General features: G+C 44.1%; 1 protein-coding gene across 1 annotated transcript in view; it reads left to right on the forward strand.

Moving 5' to 3' along the window:
• LOC115092047 (intraflagellar transport protein 88 homolog) overlaps positions 1-6,307 on the forward strand; it is a 353,514-nt gene extending 347,207 nt beyond the window's left edge. Inside the window, exons 27-28 of the mRNA XM_029602513.1 lie at positions 5,619-5,657; positions 5,860-6,307. Coding sequence (XP_029458373.1) covers positions 5,619-5,657; positions 5,860-5,981 — 161 coding nt within the window. The 3' untranslated portion in view covers positions 5,982-6,307. The remainder of the gene's footprint in view (positions 1-5,618; positions 5,658-5,859) is intronic.
• The last annotated feature ends 15,577 nt before the right edge of the window (positions 6,308-21,884 follow it).

A 21,884-nucleotide genomic window follows, 5' to 3' on the forward strand; every position in this document is an offset into this window, starting at 1 on the left:
ATAAAACTCTCTCTCCTTCCCCAGGGCCTTGAGGGTCACCGGATGGGTGTCTTTTTTGATGGTACACTTTGTTTTTACTCATTGTTAGATGACTCAAACCTCCTGTGCTCTAATGCAGTCCTATGTTCTTGTCTTCGAATCCCTGATGGGAGGGATCCCTTACACCAGGACTCTTGATGATCCAGTCAAGAAGGAAGGGCAGTCAGAACTTTCACCTTTGTTTCAAAAGTAATCTTTAGCCAGAGGTGTACTAAGGGGGGGTGAGGGGGGTGGTCTGCCCTGGGTGGCAACAGGGGGAGGGATGCCAATGCTGCCGGCAGGAAGGTCCTGCCGGCGGCGTAGAACAGTGACGTGGTGGGGGAAACCCCGCCAGCAAAAGCAAGGACCTGCAGTGGCAGAGGCCAGCGACGCCACCAGCATTTCTTGGAGCCGGCGTGGCAGCAAAGAACAGGCCCAGCGTTGCCGCCAATGCTCCAGGAGCCAGCAGCAGAAGTACAAACCTAGCATTGCCGCCAGCACTCCCGGAGCCAGCGACAGAAGAAGAGGTCTGTGGCATATCTAGGAACTCCCTGGATTTGGCCCGGAGACTCTGGAATTCTGAATGAATTGCCGGGTCTCCGGGTCAACATCTGAAAACTCTAGCTGCAGAGGAAGAAAGCAGGCCTCAAGTGCCGCCAGTGGACCTCATACTACTGGCGGTGAAGCAAGAAGAGGCACGTGCATGATCCGACCGGGAGCATGAGGAAGCTCACTCACAGGCTGCTCCTCCTGTGCCTGCCCCTCTGTATTCAATGAGCACCATCCTGCAAACCAGCCTCTCAGCCTGAGAAGCTTGCAGAAGATCTTTCAGATTGTTGCAGGTGCTGGGGGCAACCTATGACTAGTTGCAGATATCTGAGGGCATAGCCTGATCGAATAATTCGCTTGGTATGGTGATTCTAGAAGCAGCTGCTGGGTTTAACGCCTTGCTGGGAACTAAAGACTCTGACATGAATGAATCTGGCAGCTACACTCCAGGGGAGCTGCTGCTGATCTGGAAGATATTCCCTGATGAAATTCTGGAGCTGGTAACCACCAGGCATCCTCTCATAGCAATGATACAGTATTCCCTGTAGCTTTGTGATGTACTGGCAAACAGGTTAACCTCAGGTGCTGCTATAATGAACCTTTCTCAGGACGTGCAGGCACTGATAGCTATGTTCCATTCTGTTGCTCCCTTGCATGCGACCAGAGATCTACTGTATAGGCCTCCAGAGGACCTGGATCTGAAGGACCAGGTGTCCAAAGACACCTGGTCCTTGGCCATGGTCTGAGTCCGAGGGCTGCAGTATCAGCAGGCTTCAGCAGGCCCCTCTTGGTCAAATATCTGTAGAAGGGCTCCTGAGGGCAGGCCTTCCTCTTTCAGTTTTCTTCTCTCTTTTTTCTTCCAATTCTTCTGGCTCCCATTCTTGGGCATGAAAAGCTTCTTCTACAATGTCCCCCCAGGAGGGAGGGTCATTCTCCGTTGAAGCTGAGATTTCTGCCGCGGTTTTGGATGTTATCGAAAGAGCAGCCACCTCTGAGGTAACACTCACCTCTCCTGGGGTCTTGGCATCACCACTCACCACTAGAATGGGGAATCCCTGCGGTCCTTCTGGCAGGGTTCCCTAGCAGGTAGCATTGTCACTGCTTCCCTCGGAAGCTGCTGAAGGAGAGGTAGAGCATCCCTTGAGGGTGGCTTATTTGAACTCGGAGACTGAGGGCAGTCTGGGGACATCCTTTGCTGTACTCAAGCTGGGGAAAGTGGGCCTCGATGTGGCATTGGAACTGTAATGGCTGCCCTGGTAAAAGGGCACAGCAATCGGCACACTGCACTGCACCCATGGATCTTGCTCCTTTTAAAGTAATTTTCACCCTCCTCCGGGGAATGAAGAACATGGGAGTTTCCCCTGCCGTCATACTGGTCCCAGCTGCCACCCCGCCAGTGGAAGTGATATTTCGGTCCAGCGATCCGGTGCTGCTCCCCATCCCAGGATAGTACCTCAGTCCATTTTCTGATCTGTGAACTAATCTGTGGCTGCCACTGCTGTCAGATCGCATCATACTGGCCATCGTCATTCACATTTGAAGAAGAGCGTCACTGATTTTTATGTTTGCTACCGCTTCTCTTGCGTCACCACCCAGCTCTGGCCAGGTTGTACCTCGTGCTGCGTGGGTGATGTGATGAAGTTGTGCAGGCATCTCTACCCCGACTCACTGGATAATGTCAGAAGCCACTCAACGCACAATAAAGCTCTGGAATTTGTTGCCAGAGGATGTGGTTAGTGCTAAGGAAAATATGCAAGTTAAATTTCCTTGAGTAAATGATTAAAATTAGGAGCACAAATACAATAGATTTATCCATGCTATGGAAGTGAAACTCTTTAGTTAAGTAACACAGTAAAATAAAAGACATTGTGGTACATGATAAAAAGCATCTACAAAGACAATTATTTCAACAGAATGATGATGGAGCATATTCGGGCCTTCTGCCACTGCAGGATATTTCAGGAATATGATAAGACTGAACCAACTTAGTTATGGTACAGATATTTATTTAAAGTGCTTCAAAGATACAAGAATCAAGATAGTAGCTCATCTTGCATCAGGCACAACTAACAGATAAACGTCTATCATCTGGTTATATCGTGATGTCCTGGGGCTTCCCTAGCCTTTCTAGGCCTGGGTTCTTATGGTAGGGTGAAGAGAACCTCCTTCACCCAGAATCCCTTGTGGCATTCTGCCTTAAGGAGGACTGGGATAAGGTAGAATGAAGGATTAGTCGGTACATTCCATCACACATGATAATAATGTAACTTAAAACTACATAGGTTGGGCCGCAAAATCAGCTACAGGACATCACGATAGGGAGGACCATAGGTTGTGCATAGGTTGATCCGCAAAATCAGGTACAGGATATCACAACAGGGAGGAGGAATAGCTTAGTGGTTAGAGCAGTGGGCTACGAGCCAGGAGACCAGGGTTCAAGTCCCCCTATCACTCCTTGTGACCTTGGGCAAGTCACTTTACCCTCCATTGCCTCAGGTACAAATTTAGATTGTAAGCCTTCTGGGGATAGGAAAATACTTGCAGTACCTGAATGTAAACCAATGTGATATGTCAAATCAAATGTCAATATATAAAAAAAAAAAAAAGGATTCAATATAAGTTCCTGAACTAGGCAGGCAGCTAAGCAGTAAACATATCCACAAATAATTATAATCAGGTACCACTCAATCTATATCTTTTATTTAAAAGACACTCGGCATATATTTTCAACATAGTAGGAAAAGTAGTGTTATAACACTTATCCGGCTATCTTTGCTGCTACTTAGCCAGATGTATTTCAAGAACCACTACTTATCCAGCTAATTAAGGCCTAGATTCATCAAATTGCTATAAATTCTGTGGAAATATGGCATGTTAGCAGCTGAGATTTAAAAAAAAGGGGTGTGGTTAGGAAAATTTCTTAAATACTGCATCACATAGGTAAATTTCATAACCCATGATAAAATCTTGCATTGCGGGACAAAGGATCACGGTATACAACACTTTAACATGTTGCTCGTCTAAACTGGGAGATATGCACAAAACTCTGGCTGGCATATGCTGAGCGAGTTTTAAAAGCCGACCAAGTATGTGCATATTTCCCACTATGCTCACATGTGAAAAAGTATAGAAAAAGGGGCGGGACATGTGGGGGAAGGCCAGTAGTTGTGTGTGCTGAGGTTCCCTGCCTCGTAACTTTACTGCTGCTATGGATGGCATGTAAGTCAAAAGAAAAAATCTAGGATAATCAGCAAACTATTACGGGTTGGGAATAACAGGGGGAAAGAAAGACATATAAACTAGTAGGTTAGGAAGCCCTATCCCTCACTGGGACAAACTGGGAATAAACTGGTGAAACTTGCAATGGCGACAGCGCGTGTCCCTTTTAGTTTAAAACTTTAAATTAACCAAAGTAACCACAAACACAAACCTTCAGATTTCAGTATCTCGTATGCGCTCCAAAGGATATTCAGAAAAACAATCAAACATTTTCAATTATCACCTCGTTTTCTCTCAACCTCTCACCCTTGCAGCCCCGAACACATTCACGTGAACCCCATCCCATAAGAACATAAGAAATTGCCATGCTGGGACAGACCAAGGGTCCATCAAGCCCAGCATCCTGTTTCCAACAGAGGCCAAAAACCAGGCCACAAGAACCTGGCAATTACCCAAACACTAAGAAGAACCCATGCTACTGATGCAATTAATAGCAGTGGCTATTCCCTAAGTATAATTGATTAATAGCCATTAATGGACTTCTCCTCCAAGAACTTATCCAAACCTTTTTTGAACCCAGCTACACTAACTGCACTAACCACATCCTCTAGCAACAAATTCCAGAGATTTATTGTGCGTTGAGTGAAAAAGAATTTTCTCCGATTAGTCTTAATTGTGTTACTTGCTAACTTCATGGAATGCCCCCTAGTCCTTCTATTATTCGAAAGTGTAAATAACCGAGCCACATCTACTCGTTCAAGACCACCATCCTTAAAATACCCTCACTTATGTGGTGGAAGTGGGATTTGCGCAAACATGTGCGCATCCATTTCAAACAGTACGCTTGTCTAGCCTTATACCATACACGCATATGTAATACAATGGCTAAGACCATTGTAACATAGGCACGTATATATGCGCATGGTATAACATAGGCTGAAGCACGTACATGTGCACCCTATTTGAAATGGATGTGCACATGTGCGTTGAAATCCTGCTTCCATCGCATAAGTGGGCCAATGAAGCAGCCAGTATCCCACTAACTAGTACACTTCCCCCTAACATCAAAGATGTATGAAGATAGGGCAGATAAGAAAAGAGGGTTTTTTTGGCTCAGCAGGGCTGTGTCGGTGTGTGTCAGAAAAGCTCTCGCTGTCTCGCTCGCAATAATTGCAGCGATAACGGTCACTATGGCATGATATAAACTGGTTTTCACGCACAAAAAAAGGTGTAGTTAAATCCCACATTAGTGTGCGTTATTTTTCCACGAAGTGTGGTAGGAGTCCCTCATTTGAATAATTTTTTAGCTTTTACATACTCATGATCATATTTACATGCAAACGCACAGTACAATAAAGATTGCGCATTTATGGCGCATTAGGCCCCCTTTTATTGCACTATAAGGCCCTAATGTGGTTTGATGAATGACCCTGTAAAATAGCCATATAAGTGTTAAAACACTGCTTATCCGGCTATGTTGAAAATACATGCCACGTGTCTTTTAGACACATGAACATGTTGTTGGGTAGATTTAAGTGTATTTGATATAGTGTGTGCGCATTTGAACGCACAATATAAAATACATGTGCATGCGTGCGCATGTCCATATAGCTGCGTATATGAGCACACACTTGTTTAAAAGTTATCCTCCCATTGATCTCCAGCTTTTGATATTGTAAATACTTTGTGCACATAGGAAAGATGTATATGCTGATGTAACACTGAGGATCAGTTTTAGCAGTTGAGTAGAAGAAGGCTTGTCTCAATGAATACAGGTCTTTTTTCCATTTTTAAAACTGCATATAATTTAATGTAACTTCTTTGCTTTGCAGTAAATAAACCAGCAGGACGGAACAGAAAAAGTAGCTCTGGTAATAACTTTGTTGTCTTTCAATTATGCACTGACTTTATTATACTGGGACTTTGTTTTTGATGTGGGGTTTGGGGTATTTTTCTATTTGACTTTATTGAAATAGTTAATTTTATTGTGCCATATTCCCAATTCTGGTTTCATAGTAATAAAAGTTAGTTTCCTTATTGAGCGTCTGTAAAAATGTCTCTTTTGAATTCTAGATACCTCATATATGGATCCTCTGGGAACACCAATGGAAAGGCCAAAAACAGCACCCAAAAAACGAGTTGAAGATGATGAATTTGCAGATGAAGTGTTAGGAGATGATTTACTCCCAGATTAGGATTTTCCAAATGATTGAATAGTAACAGGAAAGTGTTTGTTTTTTTTTTTTTTTAACAAGCCTCAGTATATGTGAAAACATTTTTGTACAGATTGAGTTATATATATATATATATATGGGGCTCTGGATTAAACCTGTGATCCTGACAAATGAATAATTACAACCAAAGAACTTTTTGTGTTGGGTTATGTCATAAAGCAATTCAGAGTGTTCTCACAACCTGGCTATTAAATACAGAAATTCTAGGTACTGTATACCATGTCCTAGCATGTACTTGGCAGATTTGGAAGTGTTAATACATTTTAAATAAAAACATCTGCAACTGCTATTTGGATAAATTAGTCATTGTTTTAGAAATAATCAATCTATAATTTTAGGAATCCAAGGGAAGTACAGGGAATTTAAGGCACTGTATATCATACACAGCAATAATTATTTCACATGTTTTGCTTGGACAGTGTCTTATAAAGAATCATTTATCAACAATAATTAAATTAGCAATATAAATATTTAATGTTTATGTTTATTTAAAATTTGAGATCTCTGCTATATTTTATTTATTTATTTATTAAGGCTTTTATATACCGACTTTCTTGATACAAATCAAATCAATTCGGTTTACAATGAACTAAGTAGAATATACAATTAACCAATCAACAAGAGATACAGAGCATACAGTTACATTATAACAAGGAAGCCTTAACTTGTGCTGATTATTACACTCATACTTATATGCCATGCTAAAATTAGGTAAAGGCCTAGCCCATTAAAATACATTATAATTAATCAATCTGAAGTCAAAACTTCATACTGACTCGCTTTCCTGTTTTGCAGTATAGGATTCTCATTCCCAGTGTCACTGTAATGCCCTTGTTCTATGGCACAGAAAAAGTAGCTAAAGATATCAAACCTACTTACAGATATATGGAAAATATTTCCTACCACTGTGGCTAGTTGTTGAAAATATTGTTCCATCAAGGAAGGAATAGCAACTGACTAAATTATGTTGGTTGAAGCCAAAGACTAGCAGAAATATTTCTGTAATCACTTTTCCCATTTGAGAGGGACAGTATTTTTCCAATATATGAAAGTGGAAGCCTCTGTTTTATAACACTTGTAAGGGTGTCACCAACATTCTTACTAAAGATATCATTATCTTCACAAATTCTGAATGGAGGATGAGAGAGAGCGTAGGCATATATAATGTTCCCTGACACTCAAGTGGGAGGTGTCTTGTCAAGAAGTGTGATTTAACAAAGCTCATGAATCTACTTTGGCTTGTGTTCTCTTTTGTCCAATCTTCCATCCTGGGAAGGTGGCTAAGGCTCAAAGTTGAAGCCCTCAGGCCTTCCAGGAGGAGGGAGATTTCTTGGGAATCCAAGGAGGATTTTGAGCTTCTGAACCAAAAGAGGTGAAGAATAGTGAAAGGAGAATTAATACCATACTCCTTGTATTCCACTGAAGATTTGCCTTAAGGTTTGAAGCGTGGTTTCTGGTTGGCGTCAGAGCAAGGATTGCCAGACTAGGAAATCTACTTTCAGAGTTGCTGCTTGGAAGTAGTCAGCAAAAGTTCTTCTATTCAGTAGTCTGTTGCAGTTCAGTTACAGGACTATACAGATGTGCATGCCAGAATGGGAAGAGCCCTGGGAGGGACCCATTTTCCTAGGAGTATCTCAGCACTAGTATAGTAGATAATACAGGAAGAAAACCTCTTGTATGTGAAGATTTTGAGGTGACTAACTTTTTGGACAGTGTACTGTCTTTTGTTTTTGCTGTATGGCTTGCACTCTTCTTCATTGTTCACTCTACTGATTTCTTTCATCTGCATCCAATAATCTGGTAAAGGATTTATTTTTTAACACTACCAGACTGGCAGTGGTTTTCTATTTATTTATTTTTATTTTATTGTATATGTCAGGGCTTCACAAACTTTTAGCCAGCGTGACCCCATTTTAGCACTTGAAAATTCACATGGCCTCAGACGATAGCACCACTCTCACCCTCTCTGCATTCTAACTGATCCCCTCTCCAGTCGATCCTTTCTCTCAAACTTCATCCCTCCAGAGGACCCTTTCTCTCAACCTCTGCCCCTCCAACTAATCCTCTCTTACATCCCCAGCTCCTCTCAACTTTCCATCCCATCCCCTTTCTCTAACTCCCTCCAGCTCTTTTTTGCATTCTCTTAGCTCATCCTCTGTCATCTCCTCCCTCTCACCCCATCCCCCATATCTTCTCTCTCACCTATCTTCCTCACCGTCAATCTTCTCACCCTTAGAACCTCATATATTTCACAATTTATTTATTTATTTAACTCTTTTCTATACCGACCTTCATGGTTAATAACCGTATCAGATCGGTTTACACAGAACGGGGTAAACTGTAACAAAGAACAATCATTTAACAGAAGACGAAAAGTTACATTCAACAAGGAGGGTAAACTTGGAAGCTTAAGCAGCCAGAAAGATAAGGCCGGAGAGGGCAGTTAACTAAGAGCATAATACAATTGAGAGTTAAGGGATTGTGCTTATAAGGTACTTAGAAGAGGTATGATGTTCCATAGCTCATGAAGAGTGTCTAAGGCCAATTAGTATGGGTCAGGCGTATATGAGAAGGCTTGGTGGAAAAGCCAAGTCTTGAGTTTTTTCCTAAATGTTAGATGGCAGGGTTCCAGTCTGAGGTCTGTGGGGATGTTGTTCCAGATGGCTAGGCCTGCTGTCGAGAAAGCTCGGTCTTTGGTCGTGGTGAGACGTGCGGCTTTGGTTGGAGGGGCTTGCAGAGTTCCTTTGTAGACTTCTCTAATCGGTCTGGTGGAGGTGTGGAGTCTGAAGGGGATTTCGAGGTCGAGCTGAAGGTGATTGTGGATGGACAATCCATCTTCTGTCATTCCCCCCTCTTACGTTCCATAGCCAAACCCTTCCAGCTGATTCAGCCCTCAGATTGATGCCTCCCTTCAAATAGCTCCTCCTCCAAACATCCCCCTTGCCAGGATCAGTGGTAACATTTTCCTTTGGGCCCAGGCGAAAGATGCATGACAACTGATGGGAAGAGACATTTTTTTCTTAGGTTCAATGGTGGGTGGGTGAGGATAGAGAAGCAATGGCAACCTCCATCGTTCCATGAACACTCAACCTACATGGTTGGTTCAGAGCCGATGGCATTAGGGGGTGCTCCAGGCCCCACTAGAATACTAGGGATCTATTCTAAGGTATGGGGGGATTCAGAGGGTAGGCTAGCATGGAAGGGTTTGGAGGAGTACTTCCTTCTACATGGGGAGTTTGGATGGGGGAATTTTGCTGACAAGGGTGAGGTTTGAGATGGGGGGTACAGGGCATTGAACTACAATGTTTTTATTTTGTTTTATACCTTTTTTCCCTGCTGGGCCGCCTCGACAGGTGGCATGGGGTGGGTGGGCAGGGTCTAGGCATAACCCTATGAGGAATGTGATACATGGGGTGGTTGCTTTTTAGCCGCTGGTGGTCCTTTAAGATGCCACCATCATGCATTTTTCCCCCATATGTTTTGTTGCATAATTTTTTCCTGAGAAAACATACTGCGAGAAGCTACTATGATATTTTACCATGGAGGGGAAACTACTGTGGGAATGCAACCCCTCACCACTGAAGATTTTTTAGCACAGATAATTGTATTTGTCCCCTCCTGCAGTAAAATATTGCAGCGTGAGGGATCACATGACACTGTGAGAAGCAAAGGATGTAATCTCCTTTGCTCTTTGGCCCATTTCTCCTGATCTACCCCATCACATCAATTTTTCTTACTTTTTTGGATACTACTAGCAACAGAGTGAGAGGAACTTTTTGAGCCTGTTGGATTTGCATCTGGCATGTTGACTCGTGTAGGGAAGAAGGAGAAAGATAAAGACTGACCCAGAGCACAAGAAAACAAGATGGCGGACAGGCAGTCCAACCTGGAGACTGAGCTACTCAAAACCGGGACGATTTCAGAAATAAAAACCACAGTAGTAGAGGCACTCGAACCCAAACTGCGGAAAATTATGGACAAATTAGAAGAAATATCTGCTACTGTGTCTGGATTTTGAGCGTTGTTTTTTAGACGTGGAACAAAGAAACTCCCATACGCAGGATGATCTATGGGGCGCTAGATCTGAGTTGTCTGCCCTTCTGAAAGCTGCTGCTAAATAGGAGGAGCGGCTGGAGGATTTGAAGAATCGATCTCACCATAATAACATCAGGCTCCTCGGTCTGCCTGAAGTAATAGCTGAAAGAAAGTTGCAAGGCTTCTTAGAACCATGGTTGCCGCAAGAGTTGGACCTATCCGGTGTATGGGACACTGCGAGTGGAATGTGCACACAGATTGGGCCCCCATCAGGAGAACAGTGAAAAGCCAAGGGTAGTCATAGTATGCATAATGGACTTCGCCCACAAAGTTGCCATTATGCAAGCCCTATGAGGCGGCAAACAGGTAATCTATGAAGCCAAGAAGATTTTAGCTTTCCAGGATTATTCTGCAAAGATCTCTGCTACTTGCCACGAATTTGCTCCTCTGAGCTCTGAACTTTTCTCTCTGGGAATCCGTTCAGCACTACTTTATCTGGTCATGTTGAGCGTGCAGCATTCTGGTGGGGTTCAATGGTTTACCTTGGTGCCAGAGGCAAAGAAGTTTATTGAAGAACTGGAGACAAAATAAATGCTGCTGAGCCCGAGGACGTCTTCTTTTCTTTGTTCAGTGAAGATTTTCACTGTTCCTAAATGATAAGCCTGTCAATTTTTTCTCCCTGAGTGTACAGACAAGTGGGTCTGGACTCTTCATAATAACTTCTCATTGGGAACTCATGCTATGCAACGGGAGATATATTTTTACTCCTTGTTTACTTTTTGTCAAAATGGGGACGTACCTGAAGGTAGATCTAGAAGACTGGGAGAAAATAAGAGAGGTGGAACAACAGTGGACCAAACTAAAAGGAGCAATTACAAAGGCAACAAATCTATATGTGAGAAACGTAAACAAAAGTAAAAGAAATAAATTGATCTGGTTCTCAAAGGACGTGGCTAATAAAATAAAGGACCCCAAAAAGAGGAACCCAGGGAGGAATATCTCATGAAACTGAAGGAGATGAAGAACGAAAGCAAGAAAGCAAAATGTCAGGCGGAAGAAAGGATTGCCAAAGAGGTAAAGTGAGGTAACAAAACATTTTTTCAGATATATCAGAGAAAGGAGACAGATTCGAAGTATAATGAAATTGAAAGGTGACAAAGATCAATGTGTGGAGAGAGATGAAGAGATGACCAACATATTTAAAAAAGACTTCAGTTCGGTGTTGGCTAAAGAAGACCCTGGCGAAGGACCATCGCTAGTTATTTATTTATTTATTTATTTATTTATTTATTTAGAATCTTTGTATACCGACATTCTTGAAAGAAGATATCAAATCATATTGGTTTCCATTGAAACTGAACAATCGCAGCTGTGGCGTTACATTGAAACAAATTCGTCCGATAACAAATAACATTGTAAGTGGAACACGTCTTATACGTGGAAATAATCGCTGTAGTGGCGTTACATTGAGAACAAGAAGTTAGATGACAGGTAACAAATAACCACAAACCAATAACCAATAACCATTAACCATTAACAAATAACAAATAGCATTATAAGTAGAGTACATCTTCATAAACAAATCCAAACAGACCTATGTTGGATGTGGAAAAATAGTTGACAAGACTGTGGACGATACTCCATTTACCGAAGAAAATGTATGGGAAGAGCTAGGAAAACTGAAAGTGGACAAGGCCATGAGGCCGAATGCGATACCCCCAAGGATACTGAGAGAGCTCAGAGATGTGCTGGCGGGTCTGCTGAAAGACCCCTTTAATAGATGCTTGGTAACAGGAGTGTGCAGGAAGATTGGAGAACAGTGGTGTTGGTCCCGCTTCACAAGAATGGGAGCAGAGAGGAGGCTGGAAACTACAAGCTGGTTTGCTTCACCTCGATGGTGGGAAAATTAATGGAGACTCTGCTGAAGGAAAGGATAGTGAACAATCTACAATCCAGTGGGTTGCTTGACACGAGGCAGCATGGATTCACCAGAGGAAGGTCCTGTCAGGCAAATCTGATTGATTTTTTTGATGGGTAACTAGAGAATTGGATCAGGGAAGAACACTAGATGTGATTTACTTGGATTTTAGTAAATCTTTTGATATGGTCCCACATAGGAGACTCGTGAACAAAATGAGAAGCTTGGGAGTGGGTGCCAAGGTAGTAGCATGGATTGCAAATTGGTTGACTTACAGGAGACAGCATGTAATGGTAAATGGAACCTACTCTGATGAAAGAACAGTGTTAAGTGGAGTGCTATAGGGATTGCTTTTGGGACCGGTTCAGTTCAATATCTTTGTGAGTGACCTGGCAGAAGGGATAGAAAGTAAAGTTTGTCTATTTGCGGATGATACTAAGATCTGCAACAGAGTGGACATGCCTGAAGGAGTAGAGAGAATGAAAAGTGATTTAAGAAAGCATGAAGAATGGTCAAAGATTTGGCAGCTGGGATTCAATGCTAATAAGTGCAGAATCATGCATCTGGGGTGCAGCAATCCAAATGAGCTGTATATGATGGTGGTGAAAGACTAATGCACACGGATTGGGAGAGGGACTTTGGTGTGATAGTGTCTGGTGATCTGAAGGCGGCGAAGCAATGTGACAAGGCATAGCTAAAGCCAGAATGCTGGGATGCATAGAGAGAGGAATAACCAGTAAGAAAACAGAGGTGATGGAGGGATCCAAGATGGTGGAGCTGTGTAAACGCTGGTGAGCAAGGCGCCGTCAGATTTCAGTCTTTTGCCTGATGCCGCACTCTGTGAGGAAACGTAGAGCATGGGAGCGTGAGTCTTTGACCACTCCCATGACTCCTCTAGCTATAGGGCCGATGGATACCCATGTGGGCCGATGGATACCCATGTGGTCCAGGAGTTTCGGGAGTTGGTTTGCGGCGAGGTGAGCAGGAGGAAGTAGAACCTGTCGCCTTGCAGGAGCTACTAACAACTCTGTCCCTGGAGGATCAAAGGACCCGGATAACCCAGCAGAGGCCCGTTTTTCTAACCACCCCCATTGATTACTGGTGGGTGAAATGGGGGAAAAAATTAACATGGACTTTGAGAACGGGAGAGCTCTTGGGGCTATGGGAGAGCTCTTGGGGCTATGGAAGAGCCCCGAAGAGCTCCTGCCGATTCCAGAGAAGCTGCCGATGGCATAGATTCTCCACAGCCAAAGGGGGAAGAAATTGAATTGCCTACTGTGACCAGAAAAGACTTGATAAGGCCTGAAGTAATTTCATTAGAATCCATCTGGGAGCCAATCCAAATTTTGAATGAAAATGTATTTCAACAGTTAAAACCTGTAACAGATGTAATTAAACATATGGATACCAAATTAAAAATAGTGGAAAATTCTGTTAAAAAAAAACAAGAAAAATTGTTTATCTTTGAAAGAAGAAATTAAGGCTGTTTCTAACACAGCTCAGAGTGTTATAAAAGAAAATCAACTACTATCCAACAAGATGGAACAGTTTGAGAATCAGAGTAAAGCAAGAATCTTAGGTTTATAAACTTCCCTAAGACCCTTTGATACCACCTAAAGATATGTGGAAGAAATATCTAATAGAAATATTGAAAATACCTGAACAGACTATACCTCTGGTTTCCAGAATTTATTATATCCCTCCATTTAAAAAGAACATTCCATCTCAAAATGGTTTTCAAGTCTTGACACCTATGATTTCGGACTTTACTAAAATCCTAGAAACAACTCAAAGAGAACAGGTTAAACCCTCAACCTTAATTGTCTCCTTTTTATTGGAATCCGACAAGGAGTGGATTTTAAAAATGTTCTTCCGACATTGTCAGGAGACATTCCTAGATCTGAAAGTTAGCGTTATCCCAGATATGGCAAAGGTAACACAATTGAAGAGGAAACAATTTCTTCAAATGCGGCCTCAGGTTTTGCAAATTGGTGCCCTTTTCCTATTACAATTTCCATGCAAATGCATGATTAAATATAAAAATTCTACATATATATTTTATGTTCCCTCTCAACTTAACAACTTCTTGAAAAACAAAGTGGGGGACTAGATATGCAGAAGCCTTGCTTACTTTAAGCTATGTATTTCCTTTGTTTTTAATAGTTTTCAAATATGTATTCTGCTTGTAAATTCACGTTATTATTCATGAAAATGTAATGTATAATATTCATTAAAAAAATTGAAAAAAGAAAAAAGAGGTGATAATGTCCTTGTCAGTCCTTGGTAAGGCCTCACTTGGAGTATTGCCGTCAGTATTGGTGCCTGTATCTCAAAAGGGATAAAGACAGGATAGAGGCGGTGTTACGTGTGCTGGCCGTTCACCTCTCTCACATGAATCCAGTGCCTGGTTCCTTGTCCCTGGTGGCGGTGGGCCACCGGCTCCGTCCTCGGGCCGCCCCCGGTGCCTCCGGCTCAGCTGCAGATCCCTGTGGCCCGTGGAGAGACACCGCCACTCAGTGCCATGCTCCTCCCTAGGCGTGTGCGCGCGCATCATTGAATCTTAAGTAGGGCCCGCCGCGGGAACCTAGCTACGGCCCCGGATGATGACATCAGTGGAGCTCCGGTACTTAAGGCCGGGCTCCGCTCCTAAGGATTGCTTTTGCAACAGGTCTCCACACTGGTAGTGTACTCGTTGCCTCCTGGTGATTCTCCTTCGTTCTCGGTTCCTGATCCTCGCTGACTCCTGTTCCTGGTTTCCTCAATTCTGTGTTCCTGTTTCCTAACCTGCCTTTGGGCTGCCTTCTCGGATAAGACTTCTGCTTTGCCCGACCACGCCGTTGACTCTCTCCAAGCCCGGACCTCTGCTTTACCTGACTCTCTCCAAGCCCAGACCTCTACTTTGCCTGACCACGCCGTTGACTCTCTCCAAGCCCGGACCTCTGCTTTGCCTGACCACGCCATTGACTCTCTCCAAGCCTGGACCTCTGCTTTGCCTGACCATGCCGTTGCTTCTCTCCAAGCCCAGACTTCTGCATTGCCTGACTACTCCATTGCCTCTCTCCAAGCCCAGACCTCTGCATTGCCTGACTCCTCTATTGCCTCTCTCCAAGCCCGGACCTCTGCATTGCCTATGTTCTTCACTCTCTCTTCATCCAGACCTCAGCCTTGCTTGTCACTGCTTCCAGATTGCCACCGGCCCTGACTCCAGCTTGTCCTATGACACTTCTTCAGTCTACGTCCTGGACTTGGCCTATTCAGGCTTCGGCCTGTTCTTGCTCGGGCGCCCCCTGTCTGACTTTGGTTCTATTGGCTCCCGGGTCTCCGGGACTCCACCTCGTTCAGTACAGACTTCTTCTCTTCACTGTTACTGCCCCTGGGCTGACCTCTCGATCCTTCCATCGACGACAACGACATACGGAGGCCCACCTAAGTCCAGCTGGCCCCGGTACCCAAAGGCTCAACCCGCGGGGAACAAGGGCTTGTATTGGTGAAGCGCCAGCCGGCCTCCGTCCTTCAGCCCACTCTGCCTGCTGATGGTGGGGACCCATAGGATCCCTCCTACGGGTAGCGTCAACCCCAGCTCGGCCCAAGAGTCCACCTCCGGTGCAACAGCAGTCCAAAGAAGATTGACCAATTTGGTAAGGGGTCAGCACTGGAAGACTTATGAGAGACTGAAAGATATGAATATCTATACCCTGGACGAGAGGAGATGATACAGACCTTCAGATACCTGAAAGGTTTTAATGATGCACAATCGTCAAACCTTTTCCATTAGAAAGAAATCCATAGAACTAGAGGTCATGAAATGAAACTCCAGGGAGGATGACTCAGAACCAATGTAAGGAAATATTTCATTATGGAAAGGGTGGTGAATGCCTGGAATGCCCTTCCAGAGGAGGTGGTGAAGATGAAAATAGTGAAGGAATTCAAAGAGGCATGGGATAAATACTGTGGATCCATAAAGTCTAGAGGATGGAATTAAAGAAAACAGTGCATGGGGGTAACTTGCTGGTGTGGAAGTTGTGACCCTTAACAAATAACAGTATCAAGGCTTAATGAAACTCCATTATTGCTCTCTGCTTCAAGGGGGAAGTGGATTCAGACAGCAACCAATGAGGGTCCTGACTTTTATGGTTTGGGGAACAAATAAACATGGGGGTAACTTGCTGATGCAGCTTTTACCCTTATTCATTAAGCCTGATACTTTTGATGTGGCTCCATCATTGCCAATGATATCTTGGTATTTTTTATTAATCCAGTGTCCTCTTTGCAGGCATTCATGCAGACTTTTCAAATGTTCGGGAAATTTTCGGGTCTAAAACTCAATGTTGATAAATTGGAGGCCTTGGCATCTCCATCCTCTCTTTGGGAGCAGTAGCCTGGTAGCTTCCCACTGAAATGGGCTTCAGCTCTGATTAGATACTTGGGTATTTTGATTTCTCCAGACCTGGGTGATGTATATAAAATTAATATCTCCCATATCATAGATTATTCCAAACAGAAGCTGCATTCATGGGTTAATCTGCCATTATCCTTGGGAGGAAGAATTCATTTTTTCAAGATGGTGATTTTCCCCAAGTGGCTTTTCATCTTACAAAAACCTCCCTGGTGTCTGTTACAAAAAGATCTCAAATTGATAGACACTTTATTGATTTCCTTTTTTCGGCAAGGGAAAAATGCGAGAATCCCACTCAAATGTCTGAAGGAGTCTTGGGTTGCAGGGGGAACAGGTGTCCCTGACTTGGAATCCTACAATTTAGCCTGTCTGCTGCACATTATAAGAGATTGGATATATGGCAAGTCCTTTTATGTTAATGTGATGGGGGAGAGGGCGGTGCTGCATCCCTTTGATATAGTCTTTGTGCTTCATGCTCCATATAGTAAATTAACAAGTGGGTAGTCTAAACATGTTGTGTTGTCACCTCTGAAATGGGCCTGGATCAAACTGACATCCTTGTTTGCCAATTCATCTCTCAACTCCCAATTTTTACCGATTCAGAGAACTTCCAAATTTTACACCCGGTAGCTCTTCATTAGATTTTCAGAGATGGAGGGAGAAGGATGTAACCCAGGTGTTGCATGTCATGGGAAGAGAGGATAAAAATTTACCATGGGGAGTGGAAATCCGAATGAACTGTATTCGATGGGGGGGGAAAGGCTGATGTGCACGGAGCAGGAGAGAGACCTTGGGGTGATAGTGTCTAATGATATGATGTCTGCGAAACAATGCGACAAGGCGATAGCAAAAGCCAGAAGAATGCTGGGCTGCATAGAGAGAGGAATATCAAGTAAGAAAAGGGAAGTGATTATCCCCTTGTACAGGTCCTTGGTGAGGCCTCACCTGGAGTACTGTGTTCAGTTCTGGAGACCGTATCTACAAAGAGACAAAGACAAGATGGAAGCGGTACAGAGAAGGGCGACCAGGAAGGTGGAGGGTCTTCATCGGATGACATACGAGGAGAGATTGAAGAATCTAAATATGTACTCCCTGGAGGAAAGGAAGAGCAGGGGTGATATGATTCAGACTTTCAGATACTTGAAAAACTTTAATGATCCAAAGACAATGACAAACCTTTTCCATCAGAAAAAAATCAGCAGAACCAGAGGTCACGAGCTGAGGCTCCAAGGAGGACGACTAAGAACCAATGTCAGGAAGTATTTCTTCACGGAAAGGGTGGTGGATGCCTGGAATGCCCTTCCGGAGGAAGTGGTGAAGTCTAAAACTGTGAAGGACTTCAAAGGGGCGTGGGATAAACACTGTGGATCCATCAAGTCTAGAGGGCATGAATAAAGAGGAGGCAGCAAAACACTGCACGGAGCGGCAGTAGCCACAGAGGCATTCACGGAGTGGTTGGTGTTCCACCTTCACGGAGCGGAAGGATGGAGGACTGCCATCTCCAAAAAAAAACAAAACAGGGGTGGGTAAGAGTATGGGGCAGGGGTGTGGCCTGCTTGTTACAGCGGTTGCTACCCCTAATTGAACTGGATGTTCACTTGGATGCAGATACGGCGCTGCTCTCTACATTGGTGGTGGGGTGGAGGGGAATTAGGGCTGGAGGGTACTGGAAGCCAATAGTAACAGGTAGGAGAGAGAAAAAGGGAAATAAAAAAATGGATAAAGTGCATAGCTTGCTGGGCAGACTGGATGGGCCGTTTGGTCTTCTTCTGCCGTCATTTCTATGTTTCTATGTATACTTAACCACTTTTATAAGTAGGGAAAACCCAGCAGAAAGGGAAGACTTGGATCATTGAACATTTAAGTTGTATAACACGTGAGAAATTTGAAGCACTGCTTGTATTGCAACATGATTTGAATAGCCTGACATTTGCTGTGTAGTTGTAATCATGAATTGAAACTTTTACAGTTTAAGCAGCAGTGGATATACAGTTTGGCCATTATGGCTCCATCTCTTCTTCAAGCTGAACAGCTTTAACCTCTTTAGCTTTCCCTCATAGGGGAGCCATTCCTTTATTATTTTGGTCGCCCTTCTTTGTACCTTTTCCAGTTTTACTATATCTTTTTTGAGATGCAACCAGAATTGCACATAGTAGGTGTTACGGATTTGATAGTGGAACCAAGGTAGAGAACCTCCTTACCTTATTCTGTGAGATGATCAGGGTTGTCTGAGAGGCAGCTGGCAAGAGTTCCAAGGCAAACAGATCCAACGGCAGGCAGTACAGCAGAGTAGGTCCAAGTGGCAGTCCGGGTCAGTGCAGGCAGCAGACAAGAGTACCAAGGCAAACAGATCCAAAGGAAGGCAGGAATACTTGTCGCACATGATCCTGGTGTTGTTCCTCTGATCTTGAAAAAATTAGTATATCGTCCAGATAAACAAGTACATGGGAATACATGAGATCTCTGAAGATTTTGTTAATCATAGCTTGAAATACAGCTGGAACGTTGCAAAGCCCGAATGGCATTACCCTATACTCATAATGTCCATCACGTGTGTTAAAAGCCGTTTTCCATTCGTCCCCGTCTCATATTTGGATTAAGTTGTAGGCCCTCATATCAAGTTTAGTAAAAATCTGAGCTCCTTTGATTCGATCAAATAGTTTGGAAATAAGTGGAATTGGATATCAGTTTTTCTTGGTAATGTTATTTAACCCTCTGTAATCAATGCATGGTCGCAGAGGCCCATCTTTTTTTTGACGAAAAAGAACCCAGCTCCAGCTGGAGAGGAGGATGGTCTGATGAATCCCCGAGCCAGATTCTCCTGGATATACTGCGTCATGGATTCAGATTCAGGCTCGGAGAGAGTGTAAACTCTCCCTCTCAGGGGAGACTGACCGGGGAGTAAATCTATACCACAATCATAGGGCCGGTGTGGTGGTAATGTTTCTGCTTGCTGCTGACTAAAGACGTCCGTGAACTCCATGTACTGAGGTGGTATGCCTGAGCACTTGATCATGGAATTGACTTGACAAGGTTTGACTTGAATTAAACAATTTTTATGACAATATGGGCTCCAACTAGCTAACTGTAGGGCTGCCCAATCCAGATGGGGTTGATGTAAAGTTATCCAAGGTAGGCCTAAGATCACTTGATTAACAGCGAACTGAACGGAATGGACTCCTGGTGTAACACTCCAGAATTCATTTTAACTGGTTTACTAATGTGGGAGATTCGGATCCCCAAGGGTTGACCTGAAATTGAAGAAATGGAGAGTGGAGTCTTTAATGGTTCAGTGGGAAGATGATGAAGCTGGACTAGATTTTCCTCAATGAAATTGACAACTGCTCCTGAATCTATGAAGGCTTGGAGATGAACAAACTCTTTTCCCAGAGAAATGGTAACTGGAATTAGTATTTGTGGAGAGGGAACGATGGGACCCAGGGAGGCCTCTCCTACCCGGCCTAGGTCCGAGAGTTTCCCGACTTGTTAGGGCATTTGTTCACAAAATGTCCTATTCCGGCGCAGTATAGGCAGAGATTATTTAATCTCCTACATTGTCATTCCTCAAGGGAAAGTCGGCACCGGTCAATTTGCATGGGTTCCTCAAGTGTAGTTTGAGGTTCCGCAGACCTGGGTATCTCAAGTAGTTGTTGAAACGTGGGTGCTAGCCGAAAAAGTCACCGAGCAGATGCACGTTCTCGCGCTCTTTCCTGGAATCGTAAATCCAAACGAATTGCCAGACGTATCAGTTCCTCCAATGATTCAGGTGGATCCTGGGCTGCTAACTCGTCCTTTATGGGTTCTGATAATCCCTGACGAAAGATAGCAGTAAGACTATCCTCTCCCCAGCAAAGTTTGGCTGCCAAAGTCCGGAACGAGAACTCTGCCGGATCTGAAGGAGGTTAGTAGCTGCTGAAGTCAAGCGTCCTGGCTATGATTATCAAAGATAAGGTGAAATTCTTTCAAAAATTGGTCCAGGTTATTCAAAATGGAATCGTCTCTCTCCCATAATGGTGATGCCCAGGCTAAGGCTGGACCCTCCAATAAAGACAAAATAAAGGTGACTTTAGTCTTGTCTGAGGGAAATAGTGAGGCTTGGAGTGAAAAGTGCACGTGGCACTGGTTTATGAAGCCCCGACACTGCATTAAAGCGAGGTGGAGGTGGAAGGCATAATGTGGCAGGTGGTGGTATGGCGGCAGGTGGAGTCCCAGATGGAGCTAGCGCCAAGGCATCCATACAAGCAGCTAGCTGTTCCAGAACTCCTGTTACCTGATCAAGTACTCCCTGTTGCTGCTGGATTCGGGAGGTTAATCCAGGAATGGCTTGTAAGGCAGTCAGATCTACGGGTACCATGGCCTCAGCTAACTGTTACGGATTTGATAGTGGAACCAGGGTAGAGAACCACCTTACCTTATTCTGTGAGATGATCAGGGTTGTCCGAGAGGCAGACCGGTTGGGGCAGGCAGCTGGCAAGAGTTCCAGAGCAAACAGATCCGATGACATGCAGTACAGCAGGGTAGGTCCAAGAGGAGTCCAGGTCGGGGCAGGCAGCAGACAAGAGTACCAAGGCAAACAGATCCAAAGGCAGGCAGCAAGGCAAGGCAGGTCCAAGAGGCAGTCCGGGTCGGGACAGGCAGCAGACAAAGTTCCAAAGCAAACAGATCTGAAGGCAGGTAGCGAGACAAGGCAGGTCCGAGGAGTGATCCGGGTCAAGACAAACAGCAGACAAGAATGCAGGCAGGAACCACCGAAGCTTCAGCACAAGCAAGCCTGTAGCCGAGGCGACGCTATGCTGGAGAGCTCCCTTTAAATCCAGTATTTTTCCACGCTACCGCGGGAACTTCTGGCCAGGCTGCTGACGACAAAAGGGGGCAGAGTCACGCTGCAAGTCATGCGGTACCGCGCCGAGCCAAACGATGCCGTCGAGCTGCATACCGCGGGAGCCTGCTGGAGCCTTGCTGAACGGTAACAGTGGTAATGTTTCAAAGTTTAGGAAATATCCTTGAGGATAATTTTTAAAACACATTTGTCAGTAGTAATGAAGTTCCATTATTGACTGAAGAAGCTCGGTCTTCCCCTACTTGAAGTTCCAGACTTGAGTTTTGCTGGTAAGTAGCTTGAGTGTCAAAAACCAGCACGAGCCTCTTGAGACTGCTGAGTCTGTCTCTGTTCTTGGCAAACTCAAACTCTTTGTCTGGATTTCTGTTGCTGAGACTGCTGAAGTGATTGTAATGCTATGGGCCTTTGCCTGTATTAGGTACAAGGGGTATATTGCCTGTGCTGTGAGCAGTGGTACTATGATTTACATTAAGAGTCTTGCTGATATCTCCTTTGAACAGAGTTATCTTTCTGAGATGCTGACAATGATTGAAGAACTGTCCTCTGGTTTTTGATTGGCTTTATGGTCTCAATCTTCTCTCCAAATAGCTTATCACCATCACATTGGCTAAATTCTCAAGGATCACTTCTTGGAGACCTGATGCTCAAAGCCATGCTATCCTCCTTGCTACTATA

Source organism: Rhinatrema bivittatum, chromosome 5, assembly GCF_901001135.1.
Source record: "Rhinatrema bivittatum chromosome 5, aRhiBiv1.1, whole genome shotgun sequence".
Taxonomy (NCBI): Eukaryota; Metazoa; Chordata; class Amphibia; order Gymnophiona; family Rhinatrematidae; genus Rhinatrema; species Rhinatrema bivittatum.